We start from the raw sequence: 27,760 nt of genomic DNA on the forward strand, positions 1-27,760 counted from the left end.
GAAAAAGGAAGTGATTGTGTTTTACAGTGCTTATTATCATAAATTACAACATCTCTCTGCGCTGATCAATGACAGACCCATAAATCTGGGACAAATGCAACACTTCAGAGTAATGTCCTGTCCACTGGTAATAAAAAACGTCACTGTCCACAGTCCTTGCTGAGGTTAGCCCTTTAAGATTAAAGGGTAAGTGCTCTTAAAGCCACCTGAAGAAGAGCTTTCACTTAAAGTGCTAATATCATAAAACGCATTAAATCATGTGTTTCCTTTTTTGTATTTGTTTCCGTAACCACAAATCCTTTCCACTGCTAACAACATAATGAACTTTCCAGCATATCTGCCCACAGGGAGTGGGTAAAATAATTTATGCTTGGATGAATTAAGCTTTTATGAATCCAGGTTTTGTTAAACTGTAAAATGAACTGACTTGTTGGGAGCAGTGTAGTCCCTGTACAAGATGTGACCTAATGTGTAACCAGGTACAGCTTGTCCACTTATGGAAAAGAATCATCTGTTCTGCCAGGATATTTTCCACTTTGTGGAACACAAAGAAACAACCATTCGTGTCCTTTTGGTAAAAAAATATGATCATAGAGATTGAGAAATAATGGGGAAAAAGAGGGAAGTTGGAGCCATAACTACTATTTATCATCTATTTATCTTGTTTCCACATGAAAATGGGAATCGTTCAATGACAAATATGCCTGATACTTGAAAAAGCTTCTAAAGCAAACTGTGTTAATGTGAAAGCATTTCCAGTTGCTGCTTATGGAATATTGTTTAGGAAAACAATGATGTTTTTCTTTTCTTTTCACATTAATATCTGGTTCAACAGAACACTTTAGCCTGGTTGAGTTTAAGTTTATAGCTTCACTTTTGATGTGTATTGCATGCGTAGCCACATCCCCTTACAGCTGAGAGATAATATGACTGCAGTCCTAAATTGTCAAGGGGGAAAAAAAGAAAAAGAGAAAGAAAACAGACCAACAGGAAGTCAGGAAGAGACTGACAAGCCCAGAAACTCATCTGTCCACAGCGCCTCTACTCTGGCTCTTGTAATGCTGAGGTGGGGCATTGTGCCGGGACTCTATTAATAAATTCTATAAATGGAGATTAAATCCCTGGAAAGTCCTGCTTGTCTAGCTGTTCTTAGCTTACTCTACATACTAGTGGACAAACAAAACAAAAACAGCACTTGTGCGATTTCTGCTGTGCACTATTTACCATTTCACCAGGTTAGTTTGGTGGACACGGCAGCACTGAAAAATGACTACAGAGGAGGCTGAAAACACCTTTAAAGGATGTAATAATATATCAATTAAATCCAAGAATAAAAATACTAGTGAGTTTGTTCACCCAGAACACACTATCCTGTAGATTTTGAAATGTGAAAACTTCAGCCCGCTGATGGCTTTAAAGCAAGATTGTCAAACTATTTTTACATCACAAACCACATACAGCCTATTTTGATCTTACGTGAGCCAGGCCAGTAAATATCCCTGTTCTGTCAGGACACAGAAGTCTAACTAATACTACTTATTCCCTGAGATATTTCAGTATACGAAAAAGTAAATGAAAAATCGGTCAACATGACTCTTTAGACTTAAATTGTAAGTAGTGAATTTGTAAAATTACAGAAATCTAATACTTATTTACTTTGATGTAGTATGAATGGCCTTGGGGAACGTCTGTATTAGTAGAAAAAGTTGTAAAACTTATGAAAATAGTTAAAAAAAAAAAAAAAAAAAAGGTCCAAACTGTATGCCCTCCTCCACATGCTTCAAATTTGATTTTGGCTAATGGGACTTATGTTTTACAGCCCTGCTGTAAAACAAATGTGAGGGGATTACAAAACTTTAAGGAAAGCAACTGACGTTTGCTTGTGTGCTTTTAAAAGTCAAAATTCACAAAGTAACTGCAGTTTTACAATGTAAAGTGATAAAAAATCAAAAGGAAATAGAAAGAAGGTACTCAAAGACACACATGTTTTTAGTTGACTTGTTAGAGCAGGGGTGGGCAACTCCAGGCCTTGAGGGCCGGTGTCCTGCAGGTTTTAGATGTGTCCTTAATCCAACGCAGCTGATTTAAATGGCTAAATTACGTCCTCAACATGTCTTGAAGTTCTCCAGAGGCTTGGTAATGAACTCATCATTCAGGTGTGTTGACCCAGGGTGATATCTAAAACCTACAGGACACCAGCCCTCGAGGCCTGGAATTGCCCACCTCTGTGTTAGAGTCTACAGAAAAGTGTCATTGCCTGGATCTCATATCTGAGTTAGCTTATGAGGACGTCTAACAAAAATAGCTTGAGCTTGAAAACATTTATAACAGAAATCCTAAATTACTAAATGAGACTTTGAAATAATCAAACGAGGAGGGCCAAGGTCTAGTGTTTGTGTGGCTTGACACTCAGATTTGATGACTTGATGTTTTCCCTATAAGTCCACCATCTTAAAAGCAGTAAATTAAGGTGTTCTCTTTGGCACCATGATAAATGTAGACCTCAAACTAGCAGCAGTTCTCCAATCATGCCTCTAACCAGCTATTAGAGCTAATCATCAAACTTGTGAAGGGCCTTAAAGTGAGAAAGCAGGCCTTAATATCCAATACAGGACAGAGTGTTTCAGTGATTTTGGAAGGAGAGACTGACTTTATCAAATGTGCTCTTTTACAGCCTAATCTGCACAATCACGCCCTGCCTCGAACACACTCGTCCTCTTCTCTGCCTGGTGAGTTTCACATGTTTTCTGATTAACTGAATTCATCCATTAAATGGCAAACTGGATGATTTGATGCTCTTTAAGAAGAAAAAAATGGTAGGAATCTGAAAGTGAATCAGCCTCTAATTCTAAAAGTACCATCGTGTGTGTGTGTGTGTGTGTGTGTGTGTGTGAGTCTGAGATGCATGTGAGACTAACTTGCATTTCTTTGCCTGTGCATGATCATGTGTGAAAAAGCATCGACTCATGCATGTTTGTGTCTCGTCTTAGACTGCAGTGTGGCTAAACCGAGTGTAGGGGTACGTGGCTTGCCCCCATGTCCCAATGGAGAGGTCTCCAGTGCAGACATTACTTCACCTGTGCGACCTCTAATACGCTCACAGTCTTTCCACAACGCCCCAGGTAAATGGCTCTCCGCCCCTCCCTCTGGTCCCTGCGCGAAGAGGCCGAGCATTGTTTACTGTTTCAGCACACTGAAAAATTGTTACAGTCCTTTGGCATAGAATAAGTCAAAGCAAAGCTCGGCTACCTCGTAAACCTCCTCCCCTCCTCAGGGCCTGTTCTTGGTATTGTTCAGACATTCGCATGGCGCCATCCGCCATCACTACACCTCAAAGCCTTCGTCTGTCTCTGCTTTGCAGCAAGGCCTCCTGGGTAATTACCTCACCTGAAGGGCGCTTTCTAGCTTTTAGGGAGCTGTGAATGCTGTCACTGTAAAGCATGAGGGTTCTCCACTCCTGTGATAGTCAGCAACATCTGCTTGCCAGAACAAACTCCTGCTGAATTTCCCTGTCAGAGACTCTCTCTCGAAAGGAGAGCCATTTAAAGTCACTTTAACTGCGCACATCCTTCACGTGCAACCGCATTGCCATCTGTACATCCTCATTCCCTCTTCTCCCGTGTTCCTTCTCTGCTTGACGTCTGGTGCATGGTTGCTTTTGTAATGCTTCTTGGCCACATTACAGAGTGTTGCCTAACCTGTTTCCGTCAGCTTGGAAAAAGTACAGGCTGGTTTGCATCATCAGCAACTGGAGGTGTGGTTTATAACTGTGGAGCCATTGTTGAGGTAGATGGCCAATCAATGGATGGGGCTGGGTATTGGCATCCTAAGCTATTCCCCAAGGAGTGATGTAAAAATCTAGACTTCTTTAATCTGACAATTAGACCCACAGTCTTGTATACATACACACACGTGCATCCCATTTAAACTCCTCTAAAATGTTGACATGAAAGCCTCACTTGCTCCATTGATGCTAAATCCCTCAGGGCCATGTAAGCCTGGTGTGCAACTGCTCCAGCGATCAGATGCAATTATGGTCCGATGCTGCTTTAAACAAAACGTCTTTGTTCACCATGGAAGCCCATTATTTAAAAGGACGGGAAACATTTACTCTATGCCCCTCATGGTGATTATATTGGCAGGCGGGGAGAGGGAAGAATCAGACTGACAAAACGAGGAGAGGAAAGAAACGATATGATCGAACCTAACTCACTGGGTTGAGCACAAACAAGATTAATGCCCCTAATTTTAATATATTTTACATGGTACAACAACAGAAAAGGTTTTCTAATCTAGTCTAAGGTCATTTACTTGATATGTTGAATTAAGCGCTGCTTGTCTCTTTGTGTTCTAGGTTCTCCTCTTCATAATCAGCACCATCACCGCCCTACATCTCTCCTGCCTAATCACCAGCAATACCACTTGCCCTTTATGAACCACACCCACTTTCCATTCCCATATCCAGGGTCTCCTGGTTCACCCAAGCCAGCAGGGATCCATCCTCCCCTCACACGTGTAGCCAGTAACCCCACCTTCCCCTCTGTTCCCTCCCCAACCCCGAACTCGCCGAGTCCTGTGAGTGAGACCCCAAGTCCTGTCAACACAGAATTTGTTAACATATCCCCTCCTGCCCTTCAAACTCCCACCATGTGGCCCCCCCACTCGCAGCCCCTTTTTTCCTTAGCCAATGTAATCTCCATGGCAATGAGCATGGCTCAGTCTTTTATCCCTCCTGCAGGCCTTCCCACCCAAGGGTTGCCCTCATATCCAAGCTTTCTCCCCCACCTACACAGTCATATGGCTCCACAGCCAGGTTACCCCTCTGTCTACCCTCAACCTTACCAGACTTCACCAGTAGAGGCCTCTTACCCTGCAGGGGGGATCCCAGTGCAGAACAATGTCTACTACAGCCCCGAGCATATGCCTCAAATGGATGGAGCTAATTTAACTCACAGCAATCCTCCACAGTGGCCCCATCCTGCCACCCCACCATCCATGGCTTCCACTCCTCTTCCACCTCCTCCTGCACAGCAGGTTGGACTCACCGGTTCCCCCAGCCGGACCCAGGAAAGGAGTCACATGCCCCCAACCTCAGCCCAAGCTCCAGCTCCAGCTAAACCCAGACCAGAGGTCTCCAGTTCGAATTCAAGTTCAAGCTCATCAGATCTTTCACCATCACCCCCAGAGAGCCCAGAAAACACTGTGAGTTATTTTAGTTCTGATTCTTCTAAAGCAATTTTTAATATAGGAGTGATTAGCTCATTAATCTTTATCAATAATTCTCATTAGTCATTTTTATATTATAGTTCTGAACACTTTATATGACTGCAATTTCTTCCTCACTGCATGGAGCTAATTAGAATAATTAAATGTAAATTAGCATGTAGACGGGGACTTCCATCACACTGCCCTGATTTATTGGTTGAATTTTAAAATGGCATTTAATGAGTATCAGTCGTGTCTGGTCTGCTGTAGCACTTGTGCTAATAATATTTGTTCCCTCTGTTTAGTTATCATCTTTCAACAGCCGGTTGCACCCTGCTGTGGCAGAGAAGAATACAAGTACCCCCAAACCAAAAGCTTCTTCCCCCAAATCTGGTAAGAAATTATTTGCGTGTTCTCATGTTTTTCAAGCAGGTCTCTGCATCACTAAAAGGCCATAGCAGTGATGTTCAGCTTTTAAATAACTGGAGATCATTAACTACTTCATAAACAAACAATAATGTGATGAGCAACTGCACAAGCATAGACACCAACCTCATATAACAGATGTAGTTTTGTGTCATAGTTGCACTGGTTAACTACTAAAGAGTTCTTCTCCTGGGTACATAGTTTTATTTATTGAACGGGAAGATAGCAAGCTGTTATCCCATGATTGATTTATAAGTATTACAAAAGACTAAAGTAAGTGTGATTCTGGGTTTGAAGTGGTTTTGAAAAGCGGTTCTCATATTCTGACTAGAAGTTGCTCTCTGTTACCAGTTATAGTCCTACATCGCAAACCCTCATGCTAACTGTAACATAAACTTTAACCATAAAACCAGCTCCTACCTTTCCTATCAGAAAGTTCTCACAAGATTTCCTAAGTACTACTCTAATACTCTAAGTAGTACTCTAAATCTCCACATGCTTTTATTAATATTTTTATATGTTTTGTTTTTCAGTGTTTGAGTGTTTTAATTTTAATCACTCACATATTTATGGATGAGCAGTTTTGGAGAAAACTGCAATCCAAAGTCTGCTTTTTCTGCAGAGCTATGCTTAGATAAGCACTTATCCAGAGAGTGTATCCTTGGAATTTTTCTTCTTTTCAAACACTGACTTTATGATTTCCTGCTCGTGACATGTTTATTGTACATGTGTGAATTGCAGCAAAACTCCCCAAGCAGGCACTGCTCTGACATGATGAATGTTACTAGCCAGAGGCTCAGAGTGCTAGAAAATACCATATTGTATGATATTTATGTGTGCATCCCAAACACGCACATGCACCTTTAGCCATCCATTTTGTTGTATTGGCTCAAAATACGTGATGGACCATTTGCTTTTTGAGTTTTTTCCTTCTGCAATCCAAGTTCCTTCTGTCTCTGCTGACATTATCACTTATTACTGGTGCCTCAGAGCTATTGCGTAAGCACAAGTCTGGATTTAATGTTCCATTCAATATGAACACAAACGTAGGTGTTATTGCGGCCCGGCCCACTGACAAAGGCCAATCAGCGAGCAGCTGTGCCCATTAAAGGCCTCTCCTCCCATGTCCACACCTCACAGTATTTATACCCTCCTCAGAAGCCCATATTCAACAGAGTCCCTCTGTTTTAGTGGGCATAGACCCAGACTCGTTCTGCATTTACTGTAAGGAGGACACTCAGTGGGCAAATCGAAGCACTGCAGGCCTTTTAAAACCCTAAATTGCCTCCAGATGTGAGCACATGCAGTCACACTTGGGCTACATTCCATCTCGTCCTCTACACCCACCAATCCGTGACGAGTGTAAATCCCTGCGGAGTCACTTGTGGTTGTTGAAGGGTCTCTTAATTAAGTAGTCGGGTAGAAGTAGAATAGCAAGCTTTCCTCTCTCTGACAGAAACGGGAACTTCCAGTTAGCATCTGCAGTGATTTATCCCGCAAACTGATATCTTTAAGTGTGTAGCATTTTCTCCTTATATCCCCGGAGTAGCCGGGAACCGATCTACCGACCTTCCGATTAATACACAACTCTACCTCATCTTCCACTGGTGCAGACTTCCATGTTGGAGAGCCTACATTTAAAGCTAGCTGGTTTTAAACGTCCCTTAATGTGACGAGGCCTCTATTCAAACATGCAAGCAGAGTAAAAGTGTGTAAGGAGACCATGTAAGCAAACAATACTGGTTTAAACAGTGCTGTTAGCATTCAGGAGTCACAAAGCACACTGGAGAATACACTCTAACAAATTACAAACATTAAAAAAAGAGAATAAAAGAGGATGGGAAATAAAGGAATATAAATTTAATAGAACAATGCAAAAATGACCTTTTTCCTTAAAGTTACACACATTAAAACAAGTGGCATGAGCAGTACAAAAATGTAAATTGTTAAACTGTACAGTGTAAAAAAGCTTATCTGTCATAAAAGATGTTAGAGAAATGCCGGGTAAAGAGATTAGCTGACTTTTAAATGAGTCCTGGGTTGTGTTTGATTGTGACTATCCATCATAGCTATATATCATCATAGCAGCTGTCACTGCTATAATTTCAGACTCTTTAGAGGGAATTCACTTTAATGCTTAGAAATAACGCATGCTGAAAAAGCCTAATACACCTTTAGATCTGTTATTGTCTCAAGAAACATGTGACAAGCTTTTAATCAAACCCATGTGATTAGGAATGATTAGAGAACAGTTGCTGCTGTTTAGTCTATGATTAGCTGTGATTGACAGCCTTTACATGTACGCATTTTCTTCCTCTACACTGCAGAAGTTCAGTCTGCATCAGTGACTGTTGGACGATTCCAGGTGACGCCCAGCATGGACATCCCTTTGCCTGATGCGCCTGCACCTGCAGCCCCCAAGCCTGCAGAGAACAGCAGCAACCAGTCGGAGAGCAGCACAGAGGAGCAGGATGAGTCTGAGGCGAGCCTGGCCACCTCCCTCACAATGACCCCTCCTCACCCACAACCCCGCAAAGGTTCTTCGGGAGTCCAACAGGAGGCCGACGGGCAGGCTGGATGGGCAGTGAGCCAGGAGCAGCAGCAGCAGGAAGAGGAAGATGAAGATGAGGAAGAGGTTATCGGGGAACAGCCAAGGGGGAGGAGGAGAAGCCGTCGAAGGGCGTACAGCCTGAGCCTGTTGGGAACGTCTGCAGACAGCGGGCTCTCTGTGACGGCTGCTGATACAGAGGGGAGGCTGTGGGACGGAGCAGCGGACAGTCCACAGTACACCAATGCCCTTCACAATTTATGGATGATGACTTATAACCGCAGTGCTCCCTACCTAAGCAGTGATGACTCAGACAGTGAAGATGAGGACATGCTGGAAGAGCTTCAGGAGCTCAGAGAGAAGTAAGTGACACCACTTAAGATAGTTAAGGTAACATATTACAAAAAAAAAAGCTGTTTCAGGAACATTTTAAACTGTTTACGTAGACGAGCTACATTATGAGGGTTCATATCTGGCAGTCGTTTGAGAGCACTGCAAAAAAAATTGTGTCTGTTTTGATATAAAGAATAACGAGGAAATGTCGAGATTTGCCAGACAAGAGAACACTTATTGTCTTTACTGTAAACAGATTGATTGTGTTTAGATAAACCCCCCACTCTCCCAAAGTCATGTTCAAATTCAGTACATAACTTAATCAAAGACCTAAATTAAAACTCTGATTGAGTGAGTCTTTAAATGTGCTTCTTTTTGTCCTTTATCAGACACCTGGCAGAAGTTCTGGCCCTGCAGGCTGCCCAGAAAAGAGAAATTGAGGAACTCTATAAGAAGATGGGAAAGGTCCCCCCTCCGGGCATCGTCTCTCCTGCTGCTATGTTGTCCAGCCGACAGCGCCGCCTCTCCAAAGGAAACGGTTTTCCTTCGTCTCGCAGGAACAGCCTTCAGCGACTGGAGATGTTACCGCTTCAAGGTAACAAAGAATATTCCCTTCTTTATTAGAATTATTATCATGTAAATATGCAACAGCTTCGAGTCTGAATGAGTTTTATAAGTCATGTACTGCTTTCCAAGGTATCATTAGGAGAAACTCTCTTGGAGGCAGCAGCAGTGGCTCGCAGGACAAACCTTTTAAAGGCGTCACTTTTGCCACAGACCTAAGTAGAATGGTGAGTCAGCACTTCCTTAACAAGCTTTTGATTATATGACAAATGAAACAAGGTAGCGATTGTTTGCACATTAATTAACATAAACACACAGGTGTAGCCATAAAAATTATTTCATGCCTTTATTTTAATGCCGTTTTTAAAACGCCATTAAATTCAAATTAAGAAAAAACTTCCAATTGAAATTCACATAAAAAATGTTTTTCCTCTGATGTCTCCTCAACATGAGTGAGCTGAAATGTAAACATGGTCCTCCAGTTGTTTATTAATGTGAAAACAAGAAAGCAAAAATATTATTGTTGATCCAAATTAGATTGTCCCAAGTCTAAACCAACAAAGCCTGAACCACCAAGAGTAATCGTTATTCTCGTTGTCTTGACTCATTGGCCTCATATTTGTCACTAAATTTAAAAAGCATCTTTCCATTAAATCCCTGGATCAAAAACATAGTCTGTATGCAAAAGATGGCCATAGCTTCTGGGTCTAGAAAGTAAGGCCAATACTGAAGAGCCTTAAACTTGCATTATTTTTAATGGCCAGCAGGGGGCAACTCCTCCAGTTGCCTTCCCTTGATGTCTGACATCATGAAACACTCAATTACAAGTTTTGTGTCTTATTCAGTACAATATGATGTTCATTTTGTAAATTATAATACCACCCAGAGTCAGAATGGAGGATCCATTAGTCGTTAGCCTACCAGTGTGCAGCGTCCATCGGTTTCTCAGATGGTTTTGAAAGCCATCTTCAAAACGGAGCCTTCACTTGCTAACAGGTCATGACTGCAAAAACACTTAGCTTGAGGCTTCAATTACTAATGGGTGATGTCACAATTGCCACATGCATCTTTTATATGCAGTGTTTAGCTTAAACTGTTACATCCATTAAGTCAGCTAATGTGTTTTATCATCCAACTGTTACTGCTAACTGTTTCAACGCCTATAAAAACAGCCTCAAAGACTTGGTCCAACAGATTGAGTTACATTTTCTGACCTGAATGTGTAGAGGAGGCCAAAATGTCAGGAGAGGTTTATACTCTGTAGACACCCTTTAACCATTGTCCTCCATACACAACAAAAAAGTATTGTTCTAAATCGTATTCTTATATTTCACTTTTCTAGTAACAAACTCCAAGCCAAGCACGCCGTTATCTGGACTACCTCATCTGAAGTGTGACTGCAGTGGTCAAACCTGTCCCATAGGAGGATCGCTTTAACCCTGGCACACCTATCTGCAAACTGCTCCCTGTCCGCCCATGGCCACTTACCTCAAATGTATAGAAACTCATCACCAGTGGAGCTGGATTTACACAGGAAGTGTAACCTCCAGATTTCAGCCCATTATCTCGACCTGGTGAACTTGTTGCAGCTGAAGCACAGAATAGCAGCCAAGTGACACGTTCGTGTCTGCTCTTTGTAAATAAACTGTCAGATCCCAACGGTTCGGACATAACCACCTTCATTCCAGGCTGCCGCAGTGCTCTGCACAGTGTCACATCACGACATTATTTTTATCTTTTTGCCTGAACGCAGTCAAGCGGCGGTATGCCGTGCCGCAGCTGCCGAGTTGCAGCACTTTACCACGATTTTGACGCAGAACGACAACAGTTGCTGTTTTCCTGCTTGTCTGACTCGCTGCTGTTAACCTAGTCTGAGCACAGAAATGTCAACAGTGAGGCTGACACACACACACACACACTGACAGCTATTACACACCTCACTCGCTGTAGTTTGGTAAAGATGTCTCAGCAGCTGCACAGTGAACATACTTTTTTTTTTTTTTGGTAGAACTGTGATCAATGCCTTCCAGGGGCTTCATTCAGTTATTTGTTGTAGTCTTTATCTGGCTTCCTTTAGTGATTTGGACACCTATGTTTTCTCTAGACTCAGCTTGAAGACGTTTGACTGCAATCACTGATAATTTCAGATGTAGTGAAGGTGATTTTTTTTTTTTCTTCTCCATTGTACAGCTGTGTAGTAAGATATCGTGTCCCAACAGTGAGAAATGTTGTACGATTCTTCAGCAAAAGGCAAATTTAGTTTTAAACACATGGGCAGAAGTTCAGTTAAATGGTGCACAAGTGTAAAAATGTTACGCATCACTTTCAAAATCTGGTAGCTGGTTTTAAAAAAAAAAAAAAAAAAAAAAAGGGGGGAAAGGATGGTGAGAAAATCCACCTAGACTTTATACTACTGAATTCCTGTTAACTGTACATGTGTATATAACGGAATTCATTTATAGATCATGTTTACAATTTAGGAGCAAATTAAATACTTCAGCTACCTTAATCCTTTCTCAAACAAAAGTCTGATTTGTCGCTTGTTCCAGAGATCAAGCACATTGTGCACTTTAGTAAGTCCACTTGTAGTTCTCAGTCATTTAACACAGTTGTGTGTAAAACTATTCATTCAAGCGAGAGCTGACGAGTTTTCTTGTCATTTTTTTCCCCATAAGGGAGATAGATGATAATCTCCCGTTTCATGTTTGATCACAGAAGTGATGATCTACCCACCCACTGTTTTAAACAATGTCTATTTTTGTGGGGTGTAGAGGAATCAGTCAAAGCTGTGAATCTGTAGCTGTTGCCTTAAAATATTCCCATCACACACTGAATTTCTTGCCACCTAAACTCCCGAATCTTAATATATTCAAGAAAATAAAGTTTCTAGTCCAGATTTATTTGAATGTAAATATATAATTGTATTGCTTCCAGAAGCTGCTGTCCTGCCATGCTGAATCTGTGCCTTTCCCTAACAATGTCTTATTTTGCTCTTGAGATTTGGTGGCTAGATCCAACTCCATATATTAAATTTTGATGAAAATAAATGCGATTCTAAGTATTACGGTGTCTTGTGTCATGTTTACTGCTTTATCTGTCTCTTTCTTAAATAAATGGTAATACAGAGACATAGCTGTTAAACAATCTAATACATGAGGCTTTTATTTCATAAATAATGTTATTTTTGCAGTGTCACTGGCATTCTCTATTGTTGAAGGCCACTGTAGATTTTTAAGTCATTAGCTGACTGATATTTTTTCATATTCCCTTTATTTTAATCATCGCTGGAAACATCAGGTAAAGGGTGCCGATTGTGCTACAGTGTCGCTTCTAAGGTCATGATCAAGTCAGCAGATTGGTCCTTACCACTGACAGGAAACTTCTTCAAAACTACACCACACTTAGTTAAGTCTGCCACACAATTGCCTTCAAATCAAGACAAAGTCCAGCTGTCTCAACATTACAAAAAAAAGAACACAGCAGCCAGGCAGCCATGGAATATGATCAGTGGCATCATGAGTCCTCCTCCTCGTTAAGTGCAGGACAGAAACAAAGTCCAACAACAAGCAGATGACACTTAAATCTCAGTTGGCACCGGTTTTTGGTCCCTGCATTCTCGCACGCTTGGCCTCCTCATCGATCTCATCCATGATCCGCTCCTGGGAGACTGAGTAAAATGTGTAGCCGTCTAATTTGGAAGCAAGTGGTTAAGAGAAATATTTGAAAGCATGAAAACAAAAATTTACCCAAAAAAAACTAAGTACATCCCATGATTAGGTAAGATAACTTCATTGTCCTATTGGATGACCCAATTCTGAAGAAGAATTACCTGTTGGACAGATGGCCTCAGATTTGACACTAGAATACTTTGGTATACAGGGGAGTTCATGATAAAGTCAATGATTGCAAGGTGTCCAGATCCTATGGTTGCAAAACACTCCACTCCACTCCCTCCACTGTGCTTGACAGCAAGGTGTTTGTACTCATATGCTGTTCATTACTTTGGTCTCGTCTGTCCAAGGGACATTGTTCAAGAAGTCATATGGTTTGTTCAGAAGCAACTTTGCAAACTTATCAAGTACATTTGATTAGCAGCACCTGGCTGCTACTGACGCGTTTAACTGCCATAAGAGTTGTTACAGAAATGGATGAAATTTTCAGATTTCGACATCTGTCATTACAAACTGCCAGTGATGCGTTCAGGAAACACGTTTATCCCAAAACACAACAGGAAATATCATTGCTTTCAGTTAATGAATTTCATTGATCAACAGAATAATAAATTCCTTCAAACGAAGTGCTCCAGAGGCCAGTTTTCGCTGCCATGTGTAAAAAGTTAAATTACCAACCCTGAAACTCTCTTAATGAATTCTCTTTTAAACGCAACAACACTGATGTTTGCCTTTGGCAGTACACTTCAATCGTTTTACACCTAGCTGAGCTAGCTGTCACGTTAGCATTCAATGAAACTGACAGCTATTACTCTAACTTAAGTAAGCCGATACATTTGCGTTTGTCTTAATACTTGGTAAACTCGCTTAACCTAACTCCTAAACAGAGGACACAGCTTAACGTTAGCATGCTACGCTAACGTTACATAGTTCACCTTGCGTTGACGTTTGACAAGGATACAAATTCCCAACACGAGCGCACCGATAGCGAGTCCCGTCACCACGTTTCGTGTCCGCAGCTTCGACGTTCTCCTCTTCCACTGTTCCAGTTCCACCTGTCTGATAAAATGCATTTGATCTTGAGAAAGACCCTCTTTGGTTGGGTCTATCCTGGCTGCGTATGGAGCGTTGGATTTCTGAGGCGGCGTTTTGTCGGCCATATCTGCACTTCGTGAGGTTAGCACGGCGCTTTCACGATTGTTACACGCGCCGCTGCGTTCTAAACACTCTGCTCTGTCAAAGCGCGCTGCGTGTGTCCTATCCGGGTGTTATCAGATCTGCGCTGAGAGGAACCGCCAAGGAAACAACGTGTGCAACTTACAAATGAGTCGCAGAGGTAGTTTTTGGTTCCTGGTAGAAGACGGTCCTACGGGGGAAACATGCGGGAATAGCGCCATCTTTTGGAAAATATAAGACGCAGGTTATTTATTTATGGGTGTCTAGTTTTGAAAAAGTAAATACAACTTAAGCGTAGTCTGTCACATAAATGTAGCTGTCTGTCGTGCTCAGAGTAAGTTACTGAAGTTAAAATGGCGAAAAGATTATTTTTTTCTCCAAGTAAAAGTAACGCAGCAGGTGTAAAATTCGGGGAGGCCTCTTTTGACCTACTGACTGATTTTCTTGTAAATTTGGACAAAAGAAACAAAGATGACCTCCCGAGTTCAACGAAATATTGCGGGAATTTCAAAAATAAGAGAGTCATTGGTGAGTATTGCTCCGTTTTATTATTTTGTAGAAAACATTTGTTTGAAGTCTTTTATTCGTAACGGTAATTAAAAAAATATATCGCAAGATTTTCAGCTGGAATCACGTGAATAACCGTTTTTCTTTCCGTTATTGCTAACTGAAATTTATCAATGACCCAAGTAGAACTTGTTTTATTATTATGTATTTCTTTATTTTTATTTGGATTTTTTAAACCTTCCTCCAGATGTCTGAGATTTTATATTTGTTTTGTTTAATTTTAGATGTGGTTGTTTTGTATTTGCAGTTTTTTGTAGATTTTTTTAATGCTCACTATTATAGAGTTTTATTTGTTTGTTTTGTTTCTTAACATGGCTCACAATTACATATTGTTTATTTATATTTTTTGTATGTTGTTTTCTCCTTTCCTTTTTCATTACTTTAGTTTTTGTTATTTTATTTGTAAGTCGTTTTTCTTGTTGTTGTTGTTGTTGTTGTTTTGTAATGGTGGGGGAAGTTCAGAATCTGACATTATCAGATCTGCGTTGAGAGGATATAGTACACAAATTTGGGGTATATGAAGTATGCTATGTACTTCATATATCCCAAATTTGAGAATTTTCTGTGATAAAAACCACCAGGTCATTACATACCCTATAAAACAACTTAAGTGAAATCATATAACAAAATAAAACATAATAAGCCAGAACAAGTGAGTTCAATAAGAAATAATAAAATATAATAATTATAATAAATAAAGAAAATAACTCAAACGACCCAAATAACTCAAACAACTCAAATGTTAAAAATTAAATTAAGTTAAAATCTTAATACATTGAAATAATGTGACAAGAAAGAACATTTTAATTAAATGCTATTTTTGAAGCTGGAAAAAAGTTTAAAAATAGTTCAGTAAATTCAATAAAGCAGGGGTTTCAAACTCCAGGCCTCAAGTGCCAGTGTGCTGCAGGTTTTAGATCTCACCCTGGGTCAACACACCTGAATCAAACGATTAGTTCATTACCAGGCCTCTGGAGAACTTCAAGACATGTTGAGGACGTAATTTAGTCATTTAAATCAGCTGTGTTGGATCAAGGACACATCTAAAACCTCCAAGACACCGGCACATAAGGCCTGGAGTTGGACACCCCTGCAATGAAGCAAAATAAAACAGGAAAAAAAATGCTTACTAAAGTCATTTAAGAGAAAAGGCACAGCAGAAGTATTATACCATGAAATATACTGCTAGCATAAGAGAGAACAGCTGGCTCTCTGCTAGACAGATGTGTTGTAAAGAGCCACAATACAAACACAACACTTTGTGAGGCCAACTGTCTTTTTATAGTCTTGTAAACGCCCAATAAACAAGTGCTAAAGCAAACTGAGGCTGGCTTCAATGACAAACTTGCCCAAACTGTCAAAAACTAAACTAAAATCATTATGTATGTTTGGATTACTTTTATTTAGTATTCTAAGTAAAACATCTTTGGTTATGAAAAATAAATAAATTTATTAATTAAACTAAATCAGGTTTTTAACATGTTTTTACTCCTATAGTTGTTCATTTAGTTTTAGTTAACTGTAGTGACCTTGCTCAGATAAAATAATGTTAAAAAATAGTCCAGATGAAAATAATGCAGACTTAAAGTAAAACTGCAGCATATCATCCATGGTAGATAACCTACTATAAACCACTACTGTGTACACACTAGACTTACAGCAGAGTGTCTTTTGTGTATTTCAAGCCTTTGGGGTGAAGTCTGTCTTTTGTCAGCAGGTAGTGACTAAGCTGTATAGGACTACCTCTGAATGGCCCACTAAGCCTCATTGCACCCTGTAATCACTCTGAAGTCTTTCATACATCTGGATCTGTGAACCCTGTCATTATGGAGGTTGATTCACAATATAAACTCCTTGAGGCAGCTGAGTTTACCAGCTAGGAGCATCTCCGCAGACAAATCCTGTGAGAGAGGATGAGGAGGAGCAATGGAAAACAGTGATAATAACTTTTAATGAATCCATATGCTTCCTTGTAGCCCACAAATCAGCTAAAATACAGTTTATATGGCTAGATTTATGGGAACAGCCTTGTGAGGAGTGCTTATCAGTGTTGGTTTCACCTGTTATTGTCAAATGTTGCAGAGATGAGGTCCTAAATGTAAAGTCTCAAGTAGGCAAAGGGAAACTTAAAGCAAGCCATTTATTGAGTTGCTTTAAATTCAAAAGATGCAGTTCAAAAGGAAAACTGAAAACTAACCTGCTAAAACCTTAAATCTAAAAACACACTAAGGCTGGAAAGCAGGTAGAGAAATGTGAGCAGACACTCTGACTGTATATACACAGGCAGGCAATTTGGAAAGGTAGAGACAGCTGGGGAGAAAGACACAGCTGAATTAAATCACAGAGTACAAGAAAAGGGGATGTTAAATTAAAACAGAAGGTGGGATGGCTTAATAGCATAAAACACAAATACATAAAACACAGAGAATGCAGAGAAGTTAATAATAACTTCCAAATTATATTTTTAAAATGATGAAATGCAAGGTTTGAAACAGAGATACAAAAAATGGACAGTTTATTTCTAAAACTTGTCATGTTTGAGTCATAATACCTCAAATACCTTTGCAGATCCTCAAACATGTACATGTAATGAATGTGGAAATTGTACTTTTTTTTCTTAAGAAAGCTTAGCTTGTTGTGTGAATGAACTGTCCATAATTTTAAGACTAAAGGAAATGGAAACATTTGGAGATTTTTTTTATGGTTTATTTATCTCACAGGTTATGTAACTTGTAGTGGTCCAGCCCACATGAAATCAAATTGGGCTCTATGTGGCCTATGAAGTAAAATGACCTTCAAACTATTCTCTTACTTATTCTATTTCTTATTCTATTTCTAAGAATAAGGACCCCACCCATCCTAAACTCATTTTGGACACTTCTATCCATAACCTTATTCTTTTGTTATCTATCCAGATCTAATGAACTTATGCAAGGGCTGGAATGTGGATTAAAGCTAGAACTATTTTCCACATCTTCAAACTGTATCTGCAAAAACTGGCACTCAAATGTGCATGATGCCAGGTTTATGCTGGTGCCAGCGTGACAGGATGTGAACATTGATGCTTCCCCCCTCAGCTGGATGCTTCTTTTACTTGTCTGATTTAGATCTGAGAAGAAAATAGTTCCTCTGTGCAACTCCACACAGCCACAGACCGTACAAAGGATAGTAGTAATAATAATGTGTTAGTCCCCGTATTACTCCTCTGCATTTAACCCATTCACCCAGTGAGGCAGTGGGCAGCCACCAGTGCAGCGCCCGGGGAGCAGTGTGTAGGGACAGTACTTTGCTCAGGGGTACCTCAGCGTAGCTGTTCAGTGGATTCAAACCCCTAACCTTCCAATCATGGGGCAACCACTTTACCTACTGAGCTATCCCTGCCCCTTTTTCCTTTTCTTTTTTTTTCTTTTTTAAATAATAATAGACATTGCTTTGTAGGATTAAAAAAAGTGTGGCCAACCCAGAATTCCTCTAAACCCGCAAATTTAAATATCCATAACAATTTCTCCAGCTCCAAAAAGACTTTCAGTCCTATAGTTGTTTATGGGGAAAGAGCTCTGATCTCTGTAAATAACTTCCTGAGGACTTTATGGGCTAAACCACTAGGTAGACGTCTCTGCAGCTAAGATATCTTAAACACCTGAACTCACATCAAACTAGTATAGATTTCTAAACACCACTACAGGTCAGAGGAAACATTGGTACATTTGAATTTGGGGTTAAGTGTCCCTTTAATGAACACATGACGTTGCTTCTAAATTATTTTGAATGTTTTATGTTTTGCTCTTGTTCCTTCCTCTTCTGTGTTACTCAGAGTACATCTTACTGATAACTAAAGAACTGAGACTGGATCCACTGGTTGGTTACCACGCTGTTGAATTACTTCAAAGGTATGATTGAGCAGCACATGTAACTTTCCCTGTTGGTTACACCCTGTGTATTATTGGTTTTAGTTAGTATACTGTCACTTATAATAATAATTATAATCATTATCTTTGCCAGGTTCATGGTCAAATACATTGAAGATTTCATAACCGCACCCACACCTAAAGGTGCAACTTCTAATCGTCCGAGAAGTTATGAGGATGCTGTTTATAACAAACTGAAGGACAAATTCCCGTTGATCATCTTCTCCTGTGTTCAGCTTGCGAGCAAACTGTCTCTGCACAGTCATGCAAGTTCTGCCTTGCCAATGATTACTTATGTCAGTTACCCTAAGATCGCAAATAGAATAATCTTGCATAATTCTTCCACACCTTTTGCAGATGATTGACAACAATACTGCTGTACACTTTCTACACTCAGTCGGCTGCACTGTATCCAAACAGGCTCTCCTGGAATCAGAGCTGATGGTCTTGAAAGGGCTTAAATTCAGACTAAATGTCCTCAACCCACTGACTTATGTGGAAATACTTCTGGAAGTTCTCGGTAAGGGTCCATGTATGCACAGAAAAGTTTATTACATATTATAAATATTAATGTCAGTGCTTTGAGATGATTACATAAACTCTTGTAGGACACAATGAGCCATCAGTCCCTTTGAAGCACCTTTATCACTACTGCCACCATGTTCTCCAGTTTATCAGCCTGGAGAGGACTGCCATCTATGAAACCTTGTTAATGACAACCACTGAGTGTGTCAGCCCATCCAGGGAACAGAGGTATTAGATTTGGCTTTAAGAAAATATTTCTGATAGATGGTAGAATGGACACGCAGCTTTGGAGAACATTCAAAGGTCAGATGGTCCAATCACTTTTCTGTGACCTTGATGGGAAATGTCATGAGATCCATTAAAGATCTGAAGAATTCATAAGGACACAGGGAAAGAGAACCACAGTGAACCTCAGAGAATCTGACTGCACTTGCATTAGCTGCTTAATAATGTGGTTTTTGATGTTAAGACAGCAATGTGCTGAAATCTGACTACAAAAGATTCATCCTATATACTTTGCCCTTTTCACTGTCCTTATAATACTGTTTTATACAGCTCATATAATAGAGAAACTGTGAAAATATGACTTCATTACTGAAGTTATAAATTTAAATAAAAAGGAATAAATGGCCTATAAAGTGAAATGAAATGTTTGTTACCCTGAGATTACTTTCTCATCCCATCAGCTCATATTTCCAGATCCAGTGTAATTCCTGCCTATATTAAGGCTTTCTCTGACTGAAGTTAAAAAAATTTCATCGCAATCATAAAGGTTGGCAATACAGCAGCAATTAAACTGAGGACATAACTGACTGAGTTAGCAAACTGAATTACAATAAACCTTAAATAGCTCATAATCCTGATTTAAAGACCCCTTTCCTTTTTTTTTTACCTTCTTCAAAACTTAGCAGGTTATGGCACAAAGTTGAACATACAATTAAACAACATTTACATGATCTGCATTACTAACATCATTCATATTGATCCTTTGTTCTGATGATGTATTGCTGTGAATTATGGGACAGCTTTATCTGCTTTCCTTTCATAAAGCTTGGTCTGCTGCATTCTCTGCTGAAGGAGGTAATACAGGAAGCCCTGAAGCGCCATTCTTTAGTATTTAGAGAATTCGACCAGCTCTTTTTTGGTTGCCACACAGATACTTCAGTGTCACTTCACTTAATTCAAAAACCTACAGCTTGTCAGGCCAACTAGTGTTCATAATAATTTAGGATGACGCGGTACAGTACACACTGGACAGGTCAGCAATCTGTTGCAGGGCTAACACAGAGAAACAGCCAACCATCACGCTCACATTCACACCTACAGTCAATTTAAAAATACCCATTAACCTAACCCCATGTATGTGTTTGGACTGTGGAGGAACCCAGAGTACTTGGAAAAACCCACACAGACACAGGGAGAACATGCAGACTCCGCACAGAGGCCCCAGGCTGGATCTGAACCCTTCTTGTCCTCTTGCTTACAAGTAAAAACAAAAACAAAACCCCAACATTTTTTGCCATCCACCTCAAAATTTCAGGTTACTTACTGAAAATTTCAATTTAGTTCAACTTAGTGAAATTTTGAGACTGTGTTTTCTAAACTGTGTAATCAATTTTTTTAAACAATGCTGGGAGTGAAAAAAAAACATTTGTAATTAATCAACTAAAGCTGAAAGCTGAAAGACTTTTAATGCCACAACAGACTGATGTCAGTATAGAAAATTACCCATCCACTGTTTTTGATTTTGTGTGATTTAATATGTCATCAATCATTTGTGAAAACCAGGGAACAATTTGTACCAGTGACTGAAGACTGCATGCTTCTGGGTGTTGGTGTCATCGCTGTGGCTGCATTCATCCTCAGAAAGTGGGAACAGGTAAAGTAAAATTTCTTTTTTTATATTACACCTACAACAGAAATTGTTGTCACTGTTAAAGGTTCAAATAACCCTTTTAAGTCACCTACTTGATTTCAATTAAATTAAATCTGAATCTAATCTAACTGTGTTTAACTGTAGGTAGTTGGAGAACTGAGCCACATCACAAGAATCTCAAAGAGAAGCATCACTGATTTCGCTCACGCGACTTTGGTGCACATTGTTGGCATCAGCTCCAGTGTCACTCCACTCTCATGACTGGCATGAGAAGAAAAAAATCTGTGTGCTGCAATAAAATGTCACCTAAACAAATAAAAAAATCACTAAAGATTGGCGATGTTGCCAAAGTGTTAGAAACACTGTTAACTGTTCATTCTGTGAAGCCAAATAAATAAAAAGAGATTAGAGCTGTGGAAATACAATTGATTTAGTTTCAAATACTGTTACAGCCTTACTATAGCTGCTGACACTTATCCACTCGCTTAAATTTGATGCACTGCAATTTATTATAACACTCAAATGTGGATTTGAGCTGGGGATCAAATGTCCATTAACATTTGAAGGTTCCTCCTCATCTTTCTTCTTGTCATTAGGCAGGCAAACACGCAGGGAATGAACATCAATCGCATCTGCAGAAAGAAATAAAAAAAACTGAGTTGCTGTAGAGAGAACCCAAAATCTTCAAATGTGTTAACATTTATGCTTTGGGATGAAACTGACATCTTCTTGTGTGTAGTAAATTTAAAAAAGGCAGATGAAAAACAAAAATGCAGAGTAAAACAAAAACAGGAAGGAAAACAAAGGACCAAAGATGATGGGAAGATTATATAAATAAAGGGTGAATTACAAAACATGACCCAGGTGGCAAAGGATCACAAGTGGAGACAACCCCCCCAAAACACACAAGAACACAAACCATCAGAGGAAACCAGGACATAACAGAGATAAAAAAAAAAAAAACTTGCACCAAAATGTGAAAACTAACACTTAACATGAAGACAGAGGCAGTGGGACAAGACAAGGCACCAGGAATTAGGAAAAGCTAGAACCACAAAGTGGCACAGCAAAACAGAGACAATATTAGGACCATGATACATCCATTTTATGCAAAAACATAAATAATTAAAGAAAGTGAAAAATAAAACATTAAGATTGTATAGTTACCCAGGGCGGCTGGGAGTTAAATGTGGATAGATATAGTACAGTTCCTGAGATGATCATGATATCCACTATATCTGACACATCAGAGCGCCCAGTGATGCCATCACCCTGAAACAGATGGGGAAGGACAAAGTGCAGTCATGTAATTATAGTTTTAATTTTTCAAAAGCTTGTTTTTTATTTTTTATTCTTTTTCTCAGTTTACCTGTCGAATTCTCATGTAACAGTCCTTCAAGTCAAACACGTTTGGGTCCACGACTACCCTCCCGTTACAAATTTCACATCTTTGGACAGCACGGAAAGATAACCCTGGAAATACACACACATCGTGACTAAGCATATTGACCATAACACCACCGTATAGCTTTTCCTTTTGCAGGCAACTTTTTTGGGGGCTATACCAGCAGACACAGTGGAAACAGCAACATTATCTTCCTGGTTAAAACTGGTCTGAACCATAGATTAATTAAGAGGTCCAGTCAGGCGGGAAAAAAAGGAACACCAATCAGATTATTGCACTGAAGACATTACAAGCATGTGTTTCTTGTAGGATGACAAATGGACTCCAGTGTAGGAGGTCTTGCCAGGGCTGCAGTTTTGTTATTGTTAATCCTCTTTCAGTAGAGAACATTATTTAATTTTGTTCTAATCAATATTATAGGTAATTGGATAATATGAAAGAACTTTTTTTGCTGAAAAAATAGCATGTTGAAATGGCAAATTTCACCATTCATATAGAAAATTCAGCTTCTCAATTTTAGCTGCCTACCAACCTGAGTGGATTTTGGCCTTGAGCCATGTTTTCAGGCAGTCCAAGAGTATGAAGAGCAGACTTCCTGAACACAGGCAGGGTGACAACAATGGGTTGTTCGGTGACGCGTCACTGCTGTAGCAGATCCGGCATTGGTCTTTCCCTTTTTCCTCCTCATTGTCCTGTAATGGCTCCTCTAACATCCTACAGGTAGCAGGAGATGATATATCACATTAGGCAATATGTCTAAATGGGAACCTGTTATGTTTGACTCGACATACTCTCATACATATACTGTTTATATGTAATGGCTAATCAGTGTATTCCAAAGACAGACATATTAACAATTGTAACATCCTGCAAGATTACCTAAAATTTGGATGTAGATCACCTAATGTGTTTGTAAAAGTAATTCACCTCCGTTTGAATCTGGATAACATCTGTCCATCGCAGTCTTTTGAAGATGGGGGCACTTCAGCAGCAGCAGCCCCTTGGCACTCTTGATTCTGTGGAAGCGCTTCACTTTCACCAGCTGTCATCATAATGGAGGTTTTAGAGGTATATGGACTTCTTCTTTTATTACGAGACCACAGTGTGTTGGCATTGCTGGTTCTATTCTGAAAAGCGCCATCCTCCATGTTGCCCACACAGGTCTGCCTTTGAGAGAGGCATGAGCTGAGTAAGGAGGGAGGACATTGCTTTGTCCCCTGCGTACAAGCTGAAAAGCCAGTGTTAACTTTGCCAGGTGATGTCGGCATCACATGAGGTGACCTTCTTTGTTTTAGGAGAGGAGTGACACTGCATCCGTCACTGCTAAGAGGAGCTCCACTCAGGACTGCTGACATACTTAACTGTGACCTGAAAGACTGCCGTCTAAGCGGGCTGTGAGAGCAGCCAGCAGAGACTGAACTTGACTGACGTGCTGTTTTCAAAAAGGTGATCGAATCACTCTCCCTACGTGTGTGCTGCCAGGAGTCTGTTAAGCCGCCATCTGCCTCCATCTCAGATTCACCAGACAATACATTCAATATGTGGCGATGTAGGACAGCGATGGTGTCTCCCTGGAAGTTGTCCAGAGTCTCAGCACTGGAGGGGAGCTCAAACTCTGTGATTTGCCCGTAGCTTGTTCTGTTGAAAAGGTGGTTCATATTGTTCCTGCTCTTCAGGATGTCTTGGCTTTGTATTTGTTTACACGCTTCCCTGTGGGTAGATCCATTTAATACAGCATCTTTCACAAGCTTAGACCTGTGCTTGATGTGATACGGGACATTGTGTGCTATATTATGGTGAGAAAGGAAAAGAAATTAAACATATTGGTTTGGAATGAAAACATTTTGGATATCAAATAACAACTAATATTATAAAATAAATAAATAAAACACAGGGTAGTTAGAAAACCGGTCCAGGTCCTGCTATAACCTGCAGCACAAAATGCATTCTAGAAAACTTACATCTGGATGCCAGTGGGGGCTTTCCACAGTGGGGCATTTTTGAAGTCACTGCCAGCTCTGCACTCATGCTCTGGGTTACGCTGGAAAAAGCTTGACAGCGGGACACTGAGGCTTTGTTCAGAGGGTTCTCTGGCTCAGATGAAGCACACTTCCCAAAGCTGTGGGGGGCCAACTACAGGTGGCAAACAGAGAGGTTGCTGGAGAGTGAGACTTTTGGAAAGCTGAGCTACTCAAGAGGGATATCGGATGTTCCTGTTTTGAAAATGTTCTTACCTTCGGGGCTTCCCTTGCAGCTGACACTGAGTGCAATTGTGTGGAAATATTCGGCACACCCGAAATATTTGCTTTTGTCTCCTGACTCCACCTTTGATAAAAATTCTGATAAAACAGATTCAATACAGTGGATGAGAAGGAAGGATATACAGCATGTCCGTATGAGTTTTTGTGTCGTGTACATCAAACTGTACCATGCTCTCAATCTGTAAATGTTTCCACCAAGAGGGCAGCATTACTCACAACGTGTTGTCCCCTGCAACACAAAGGCAATGACAGCGAGAAATAGCATAAAAGCCAGTCTGAACATTTAAAGATACAATCAGGTCTCAGTTACTATTATAGAAAACAAGGCCATAGCATGACATAATGTCTGTGCTGATAACAGTTCAATACCATGAATCCTTACTCACTCTCTCTGCTTAAAAATTTTACAGAAACTAGTTACACACAAAACTTCCAGAAGTTAAACCTGACACAAATTATCTGCTATTTATTGTAAATAAATAGCCTGTCTGGAAGGAGTCTGAATAGTAATTATACAATGAAATCATTTTTATTTTTAGATTTTAAGAGCAAGTAAATAAGCTGGACATCAAAAGCAGGTTTATTTTATGCTACACACTTCATCTGTTACACCTTATTTGCTTAATTCTTCCCATCACAGATTCAACAAGGTGCTGGAAACCTTCCTCAGAGACTTTGGTCCACAGTGACATGATAGCATTACAGTTAGTGCAGGTTTTTCAGATACACGTCCATAACATCAATCTCCCATTCCACCATATCCCAAAGATCATCTATTGGGTTGTGATATTGTGACTGTGGTGGTCATCTGAGTACAGTGAACTCATTATCATGTTTGAGAAACCAGTTTGAAATATTTAAGCTTTGTTACATGGTCCAATGTCCTGCTGGAGGAAGCCATCAAACGTTGTGTACACAGTCCTCCTTCTGATGCTCAGTTTGAAATTCAGCAGTTCATCTCGACCGTGTTTGCTTGCATAAATGCATTGAGCTGCCGTGATTGTGATTGGCTAACTAGACATGTGTGTAACCAAAAATTTGAACAAGTGTCCCTAAGAGACTATTTTTCCACTCAATGTGCACTTCAAAACTCCAAAGTTATTTTTCCAACATTGTTTTGTAATCACACTAAAGTTTAACATTGAACTTAACAAATGAACTTGGATTTACAAATGATGTTTAATAATTTTATTTAATAAGCAATACGTTAATAATTACCTCAGGCCTGCGCTTATTCACAAAGTATCACCATCACCAAAAGACAGACAGTAAATTTTAAAAAAAGAAAGAAAAAAGACGTGGTTTCAAAGCGCAATACGAAACTTTTAAAACTTTATAAATACATTTTCAAAAGGTACATTTCAAACTTTTCATTCCCTTAACTTAAATATAACTACAATAATATAAGACATTACACATATGACACTTTTTTTGACTTACTTTGTACTCGGATAATGACCACTTTGTGCACAATACATCCACCACTGCGGTTTTTGTCCAAATGATACGTTTCCATCGAAACCAGAATCCGCAGCTGCGCGGTGGCTCGTGTCCAGTTCTAACCACGTGTTTCTAGACAGGGCAGGCAGTTTGATGTATGAAAATATTTAATTTTAGCACTCTACGGGAAATAAAACCTGCATATGTGGACGACGGTCAAATCTGATCAAAATCACTAGAATTCTTTAAGCGCTTCTCTCTGGCTGGCTGTAATGTCATTTAAGACAAAGAGAATTCCTTGGTCCAAGCAAAGATGACAGTACAAGTATAGGCTAACTGCTTTGGAGCATAGTCAGTAATTTTAAAATAACTGCCTGAAAATACGACCAAGATACTTATTGGCAAGTTTGTCTTTGATTATGATCAAATTAAAGCTTTAGCAAGACAAGTTCAAAGAGTTGTTGCAAAGCCAATATTCAGCAGTTTTAGATTAACTGGAATAGACAGCTCATATATATTTTTTTTTCACACGTGACAGAGCTTCCGCCATTTTTTTTCCGGATGGCTGCAAACACGGAATATTTCACCTGTTCTGACTTCCTCTGTTTTGTTGATGTTTAGAAACAAATGTTTCACATTTACATTCATCACTCCATGAGACCTATTGCTAGATATTTTCAGTCTAAGGAAACCACTTTCAGAATATTTTAGACCTGCCACTTCTTTTGTCCTCCACTTATCAAGTTTCCCCAGATTTTTTGAGGACACGCTGCATATCATATACAAAAATGTCAAGCTTGCTGCTCATACCCCTGTGGGGAACACCTTGTTGGTGCAAAAAAATACTATTTTATGTCAAACTGTGTTGGCATTTTTTTTTTAAATTTTATTATTTTCTTCAACTAAAGAAAGCAACACAACACATTATGTGTTTTTAGACCAGGCTATCAGTAACTAAGTGACAAAATATAGAATTTAAATCTGTGTCTAGACGCAACACAGGATGATTCATTCAGTCCAGGATTTATTTATTTTTTGCTGTCTCTGTGTCTTATATTGTTTGTATTATAGGTAATATGATTTAACTATCATTCCAGCTACTTTTTCTATCCTCTTAAGCTTTTCCTTGCTTTACGCTAATGGCTTCAAATGATGGTGTTTATGTTTTATTCTTTTTAATTTAACATCTGAGACGACAGCTGGAAATTGTCTATTTGTCTACCATGAAAACATTTACAGTTTTAATGGATTACTTGTGAAGATATAAATAAACAATTGGACACACTTTTTCATCACTATAATGCACATGAAGTTTTGTTGTTGGGTTTAAAATAATTTTAGGTGCACTTCAGACTAATTGTTTTAGCCAGTATATTGTTTTATTGACAGTGTTGAAATAAAGCTTTCTTTCCTTTATGTGAGTTATAAAATAGGACAATCTGTAACTTCAAATTTGAAAATGTTTTGGCTCCTTTATGATACAAAACTCATGTGCAGCTGATAAAAGGATCTCTCACACTGGCATAACATCAGACAAATTTGAGGTGAGCTACAACCCCAGTAGATTAGCATAAGAAATCCAGGGCCAGCAGGTTCACTGAGCCACTCTCTTCCTTCTCTGGCTCCCCACAATGCTGCTGATCCCTCCTCAATCCTGTGTTAGTCCCAGTTAATCTTACCTCCTCTTGCAGTGGGCTAGAGTGGGCTCCACACTCACCTCTACTGTTTTCATTCTTTATATTCAGACAGACGGGAAAGTCCAGGGGAAGACAGAGATTAAGAAAGCTCTGGCAGGATTTGACTCAGTGCCAGTGGAAGCATATGTGTTTCTAGAGGTGAGGGGAGCTCTATCTGT

The 27,760-nt window shown here is 39.7% G+C and overlaps 4 protein-coding genes across 5 annotated transcripts in view; 2 read left to right on the forward strand and 2 right to left on the reverse strand.

Annotated features, from left to right (window-relative positions):
- Positions 1-12,137, forward strand: part of wnk4a (WNK lysine deficient protein kinase 4a) — a 46,980-nt gene extending 34,843 nt beyond the window's left edge. Inside the window, exons 14-21 of one of the 2 annotated variants that reach the window (XM_084937257.1) lie at positions 2,675-2,729; positions 2,991-3,122; positions 4,355-5,202; positions 5,511-5,598; positions 7,959-8,541; positions 8,902-9,107; positions 9,209-9,303; positions 10,419-12,137. In XM_084937257.1, the coding sequence (XP_084793383.1) occupies positions 2,675-2,729; positions 2,991-3,122; positions 4,355-5,202; positions 5,511-5,598; positions 7,959-8,541; positions 8,902-9,107; positions 9,209-9,303; positions 10,419-10,421 (2,010 nt within the window). In that variant the 3' untranslated portion in view covers positions 10,422-12,137. The remainder of the gene's footprint in view (positions 1-2,674; positions 2,730-2,990; positions 3,123-4,354; positions 5,203-5,510; positions 5,599-7,958; positions 8,542-8,901; positions 9,108-9,208; positions 9,304-10,418) is intronic. The other variant, XM_084937258.1, reaches the window with a different exon arrangement.
- Positions 12,138-12,222: 85 nt separating this feature from the next.
- coa3a (cytochrome C oxidase assembly factor 3a) lies at positions 12,223-14,031 on the reverse strand. Its single transcript, XM_084937263.1, has 2 exons — positions 13,709-14,031; positions 12,223-12,764 (listed from the first exon to the last, which is right to left on the reverse strand). The coding sequence occupies exons 1-2, from the start codon at positions 13,905-13,907 to the stop codon at positions 12,661-12,663; spliced, it is 303 nt and encodes a 100-aa protein (XP_084793389.1). The 5' UTR covers positions 13,908-14,031; the 3' UTR covers positions 12,223-12,660.
- Positions 14,032-14,129: 98 nt separating this feature from the next.
- cntd1 (cyclin N-terminal domain containing 1) lies at positions 14,130-21,923 on the forward strand. The gene is made up of 7 exons (XM_084937261.1): positions 14,130-14,451; positions 18,305-18,380; positions 18,493-18,664; positions 18,756-18,918; positions 19,007-19,151; positions 20,712-20,802; positions 20,944-21,923. The coding sequence occupies exons 1-7, from the start codon at positions 14,277-14,279 to the stop codon at positions 21,058-21,060; spliced, it is 939 nt and encodes a 312-aa protein (XP_084793387.1). The 5' UTR covers positions 14,130-14,276; the 3' UTR covers positions 21,061-21,923.
- Positions 21,301-27,637, reverse strand: LOC146381297 (uncharacterized). Its single transcript, XM_084938611.1, has 9 exons — positions 27,585-27,637; positions 24,682-24,694; positions 24,439-24,543; positions 24,166-24,337; positions 23,132-23,990; positions 22,737-22,918; positions 22,169-22,272; positions 21,967-22,071; positions 21,301-21,431 (listed from the first exon to the last, which is right to left on the reverse strand). Exons 1-9 carry the CDS (start codon positions 27,635-27,637, stop codon positions 21,342-21,344), a joined length of 1,683 nt encoding a protein of 560 aa, XP_084794737.1. The 3' UTR covers positions 21,301-21,341.
- Positions 27,638-27,760: the final 123 nt, after the last annotated feature.

Source organism: Perissodus microlepis, chromosome 8 (genome assembly GCF_051167445.1).
Source record: "Perissodus microlepis isolate ML-2025 ecotype Zambia chromosome 8, ASM5116744v1, whole genome shotgun sequence".
NCBI classification, from domain to species: domain Eukaryota; kingdom Metazoa; phylum Chordata; class Actinopteri; order Cichliformes; family Cichlidae; genus Perissodus; species Perissodus microlepis.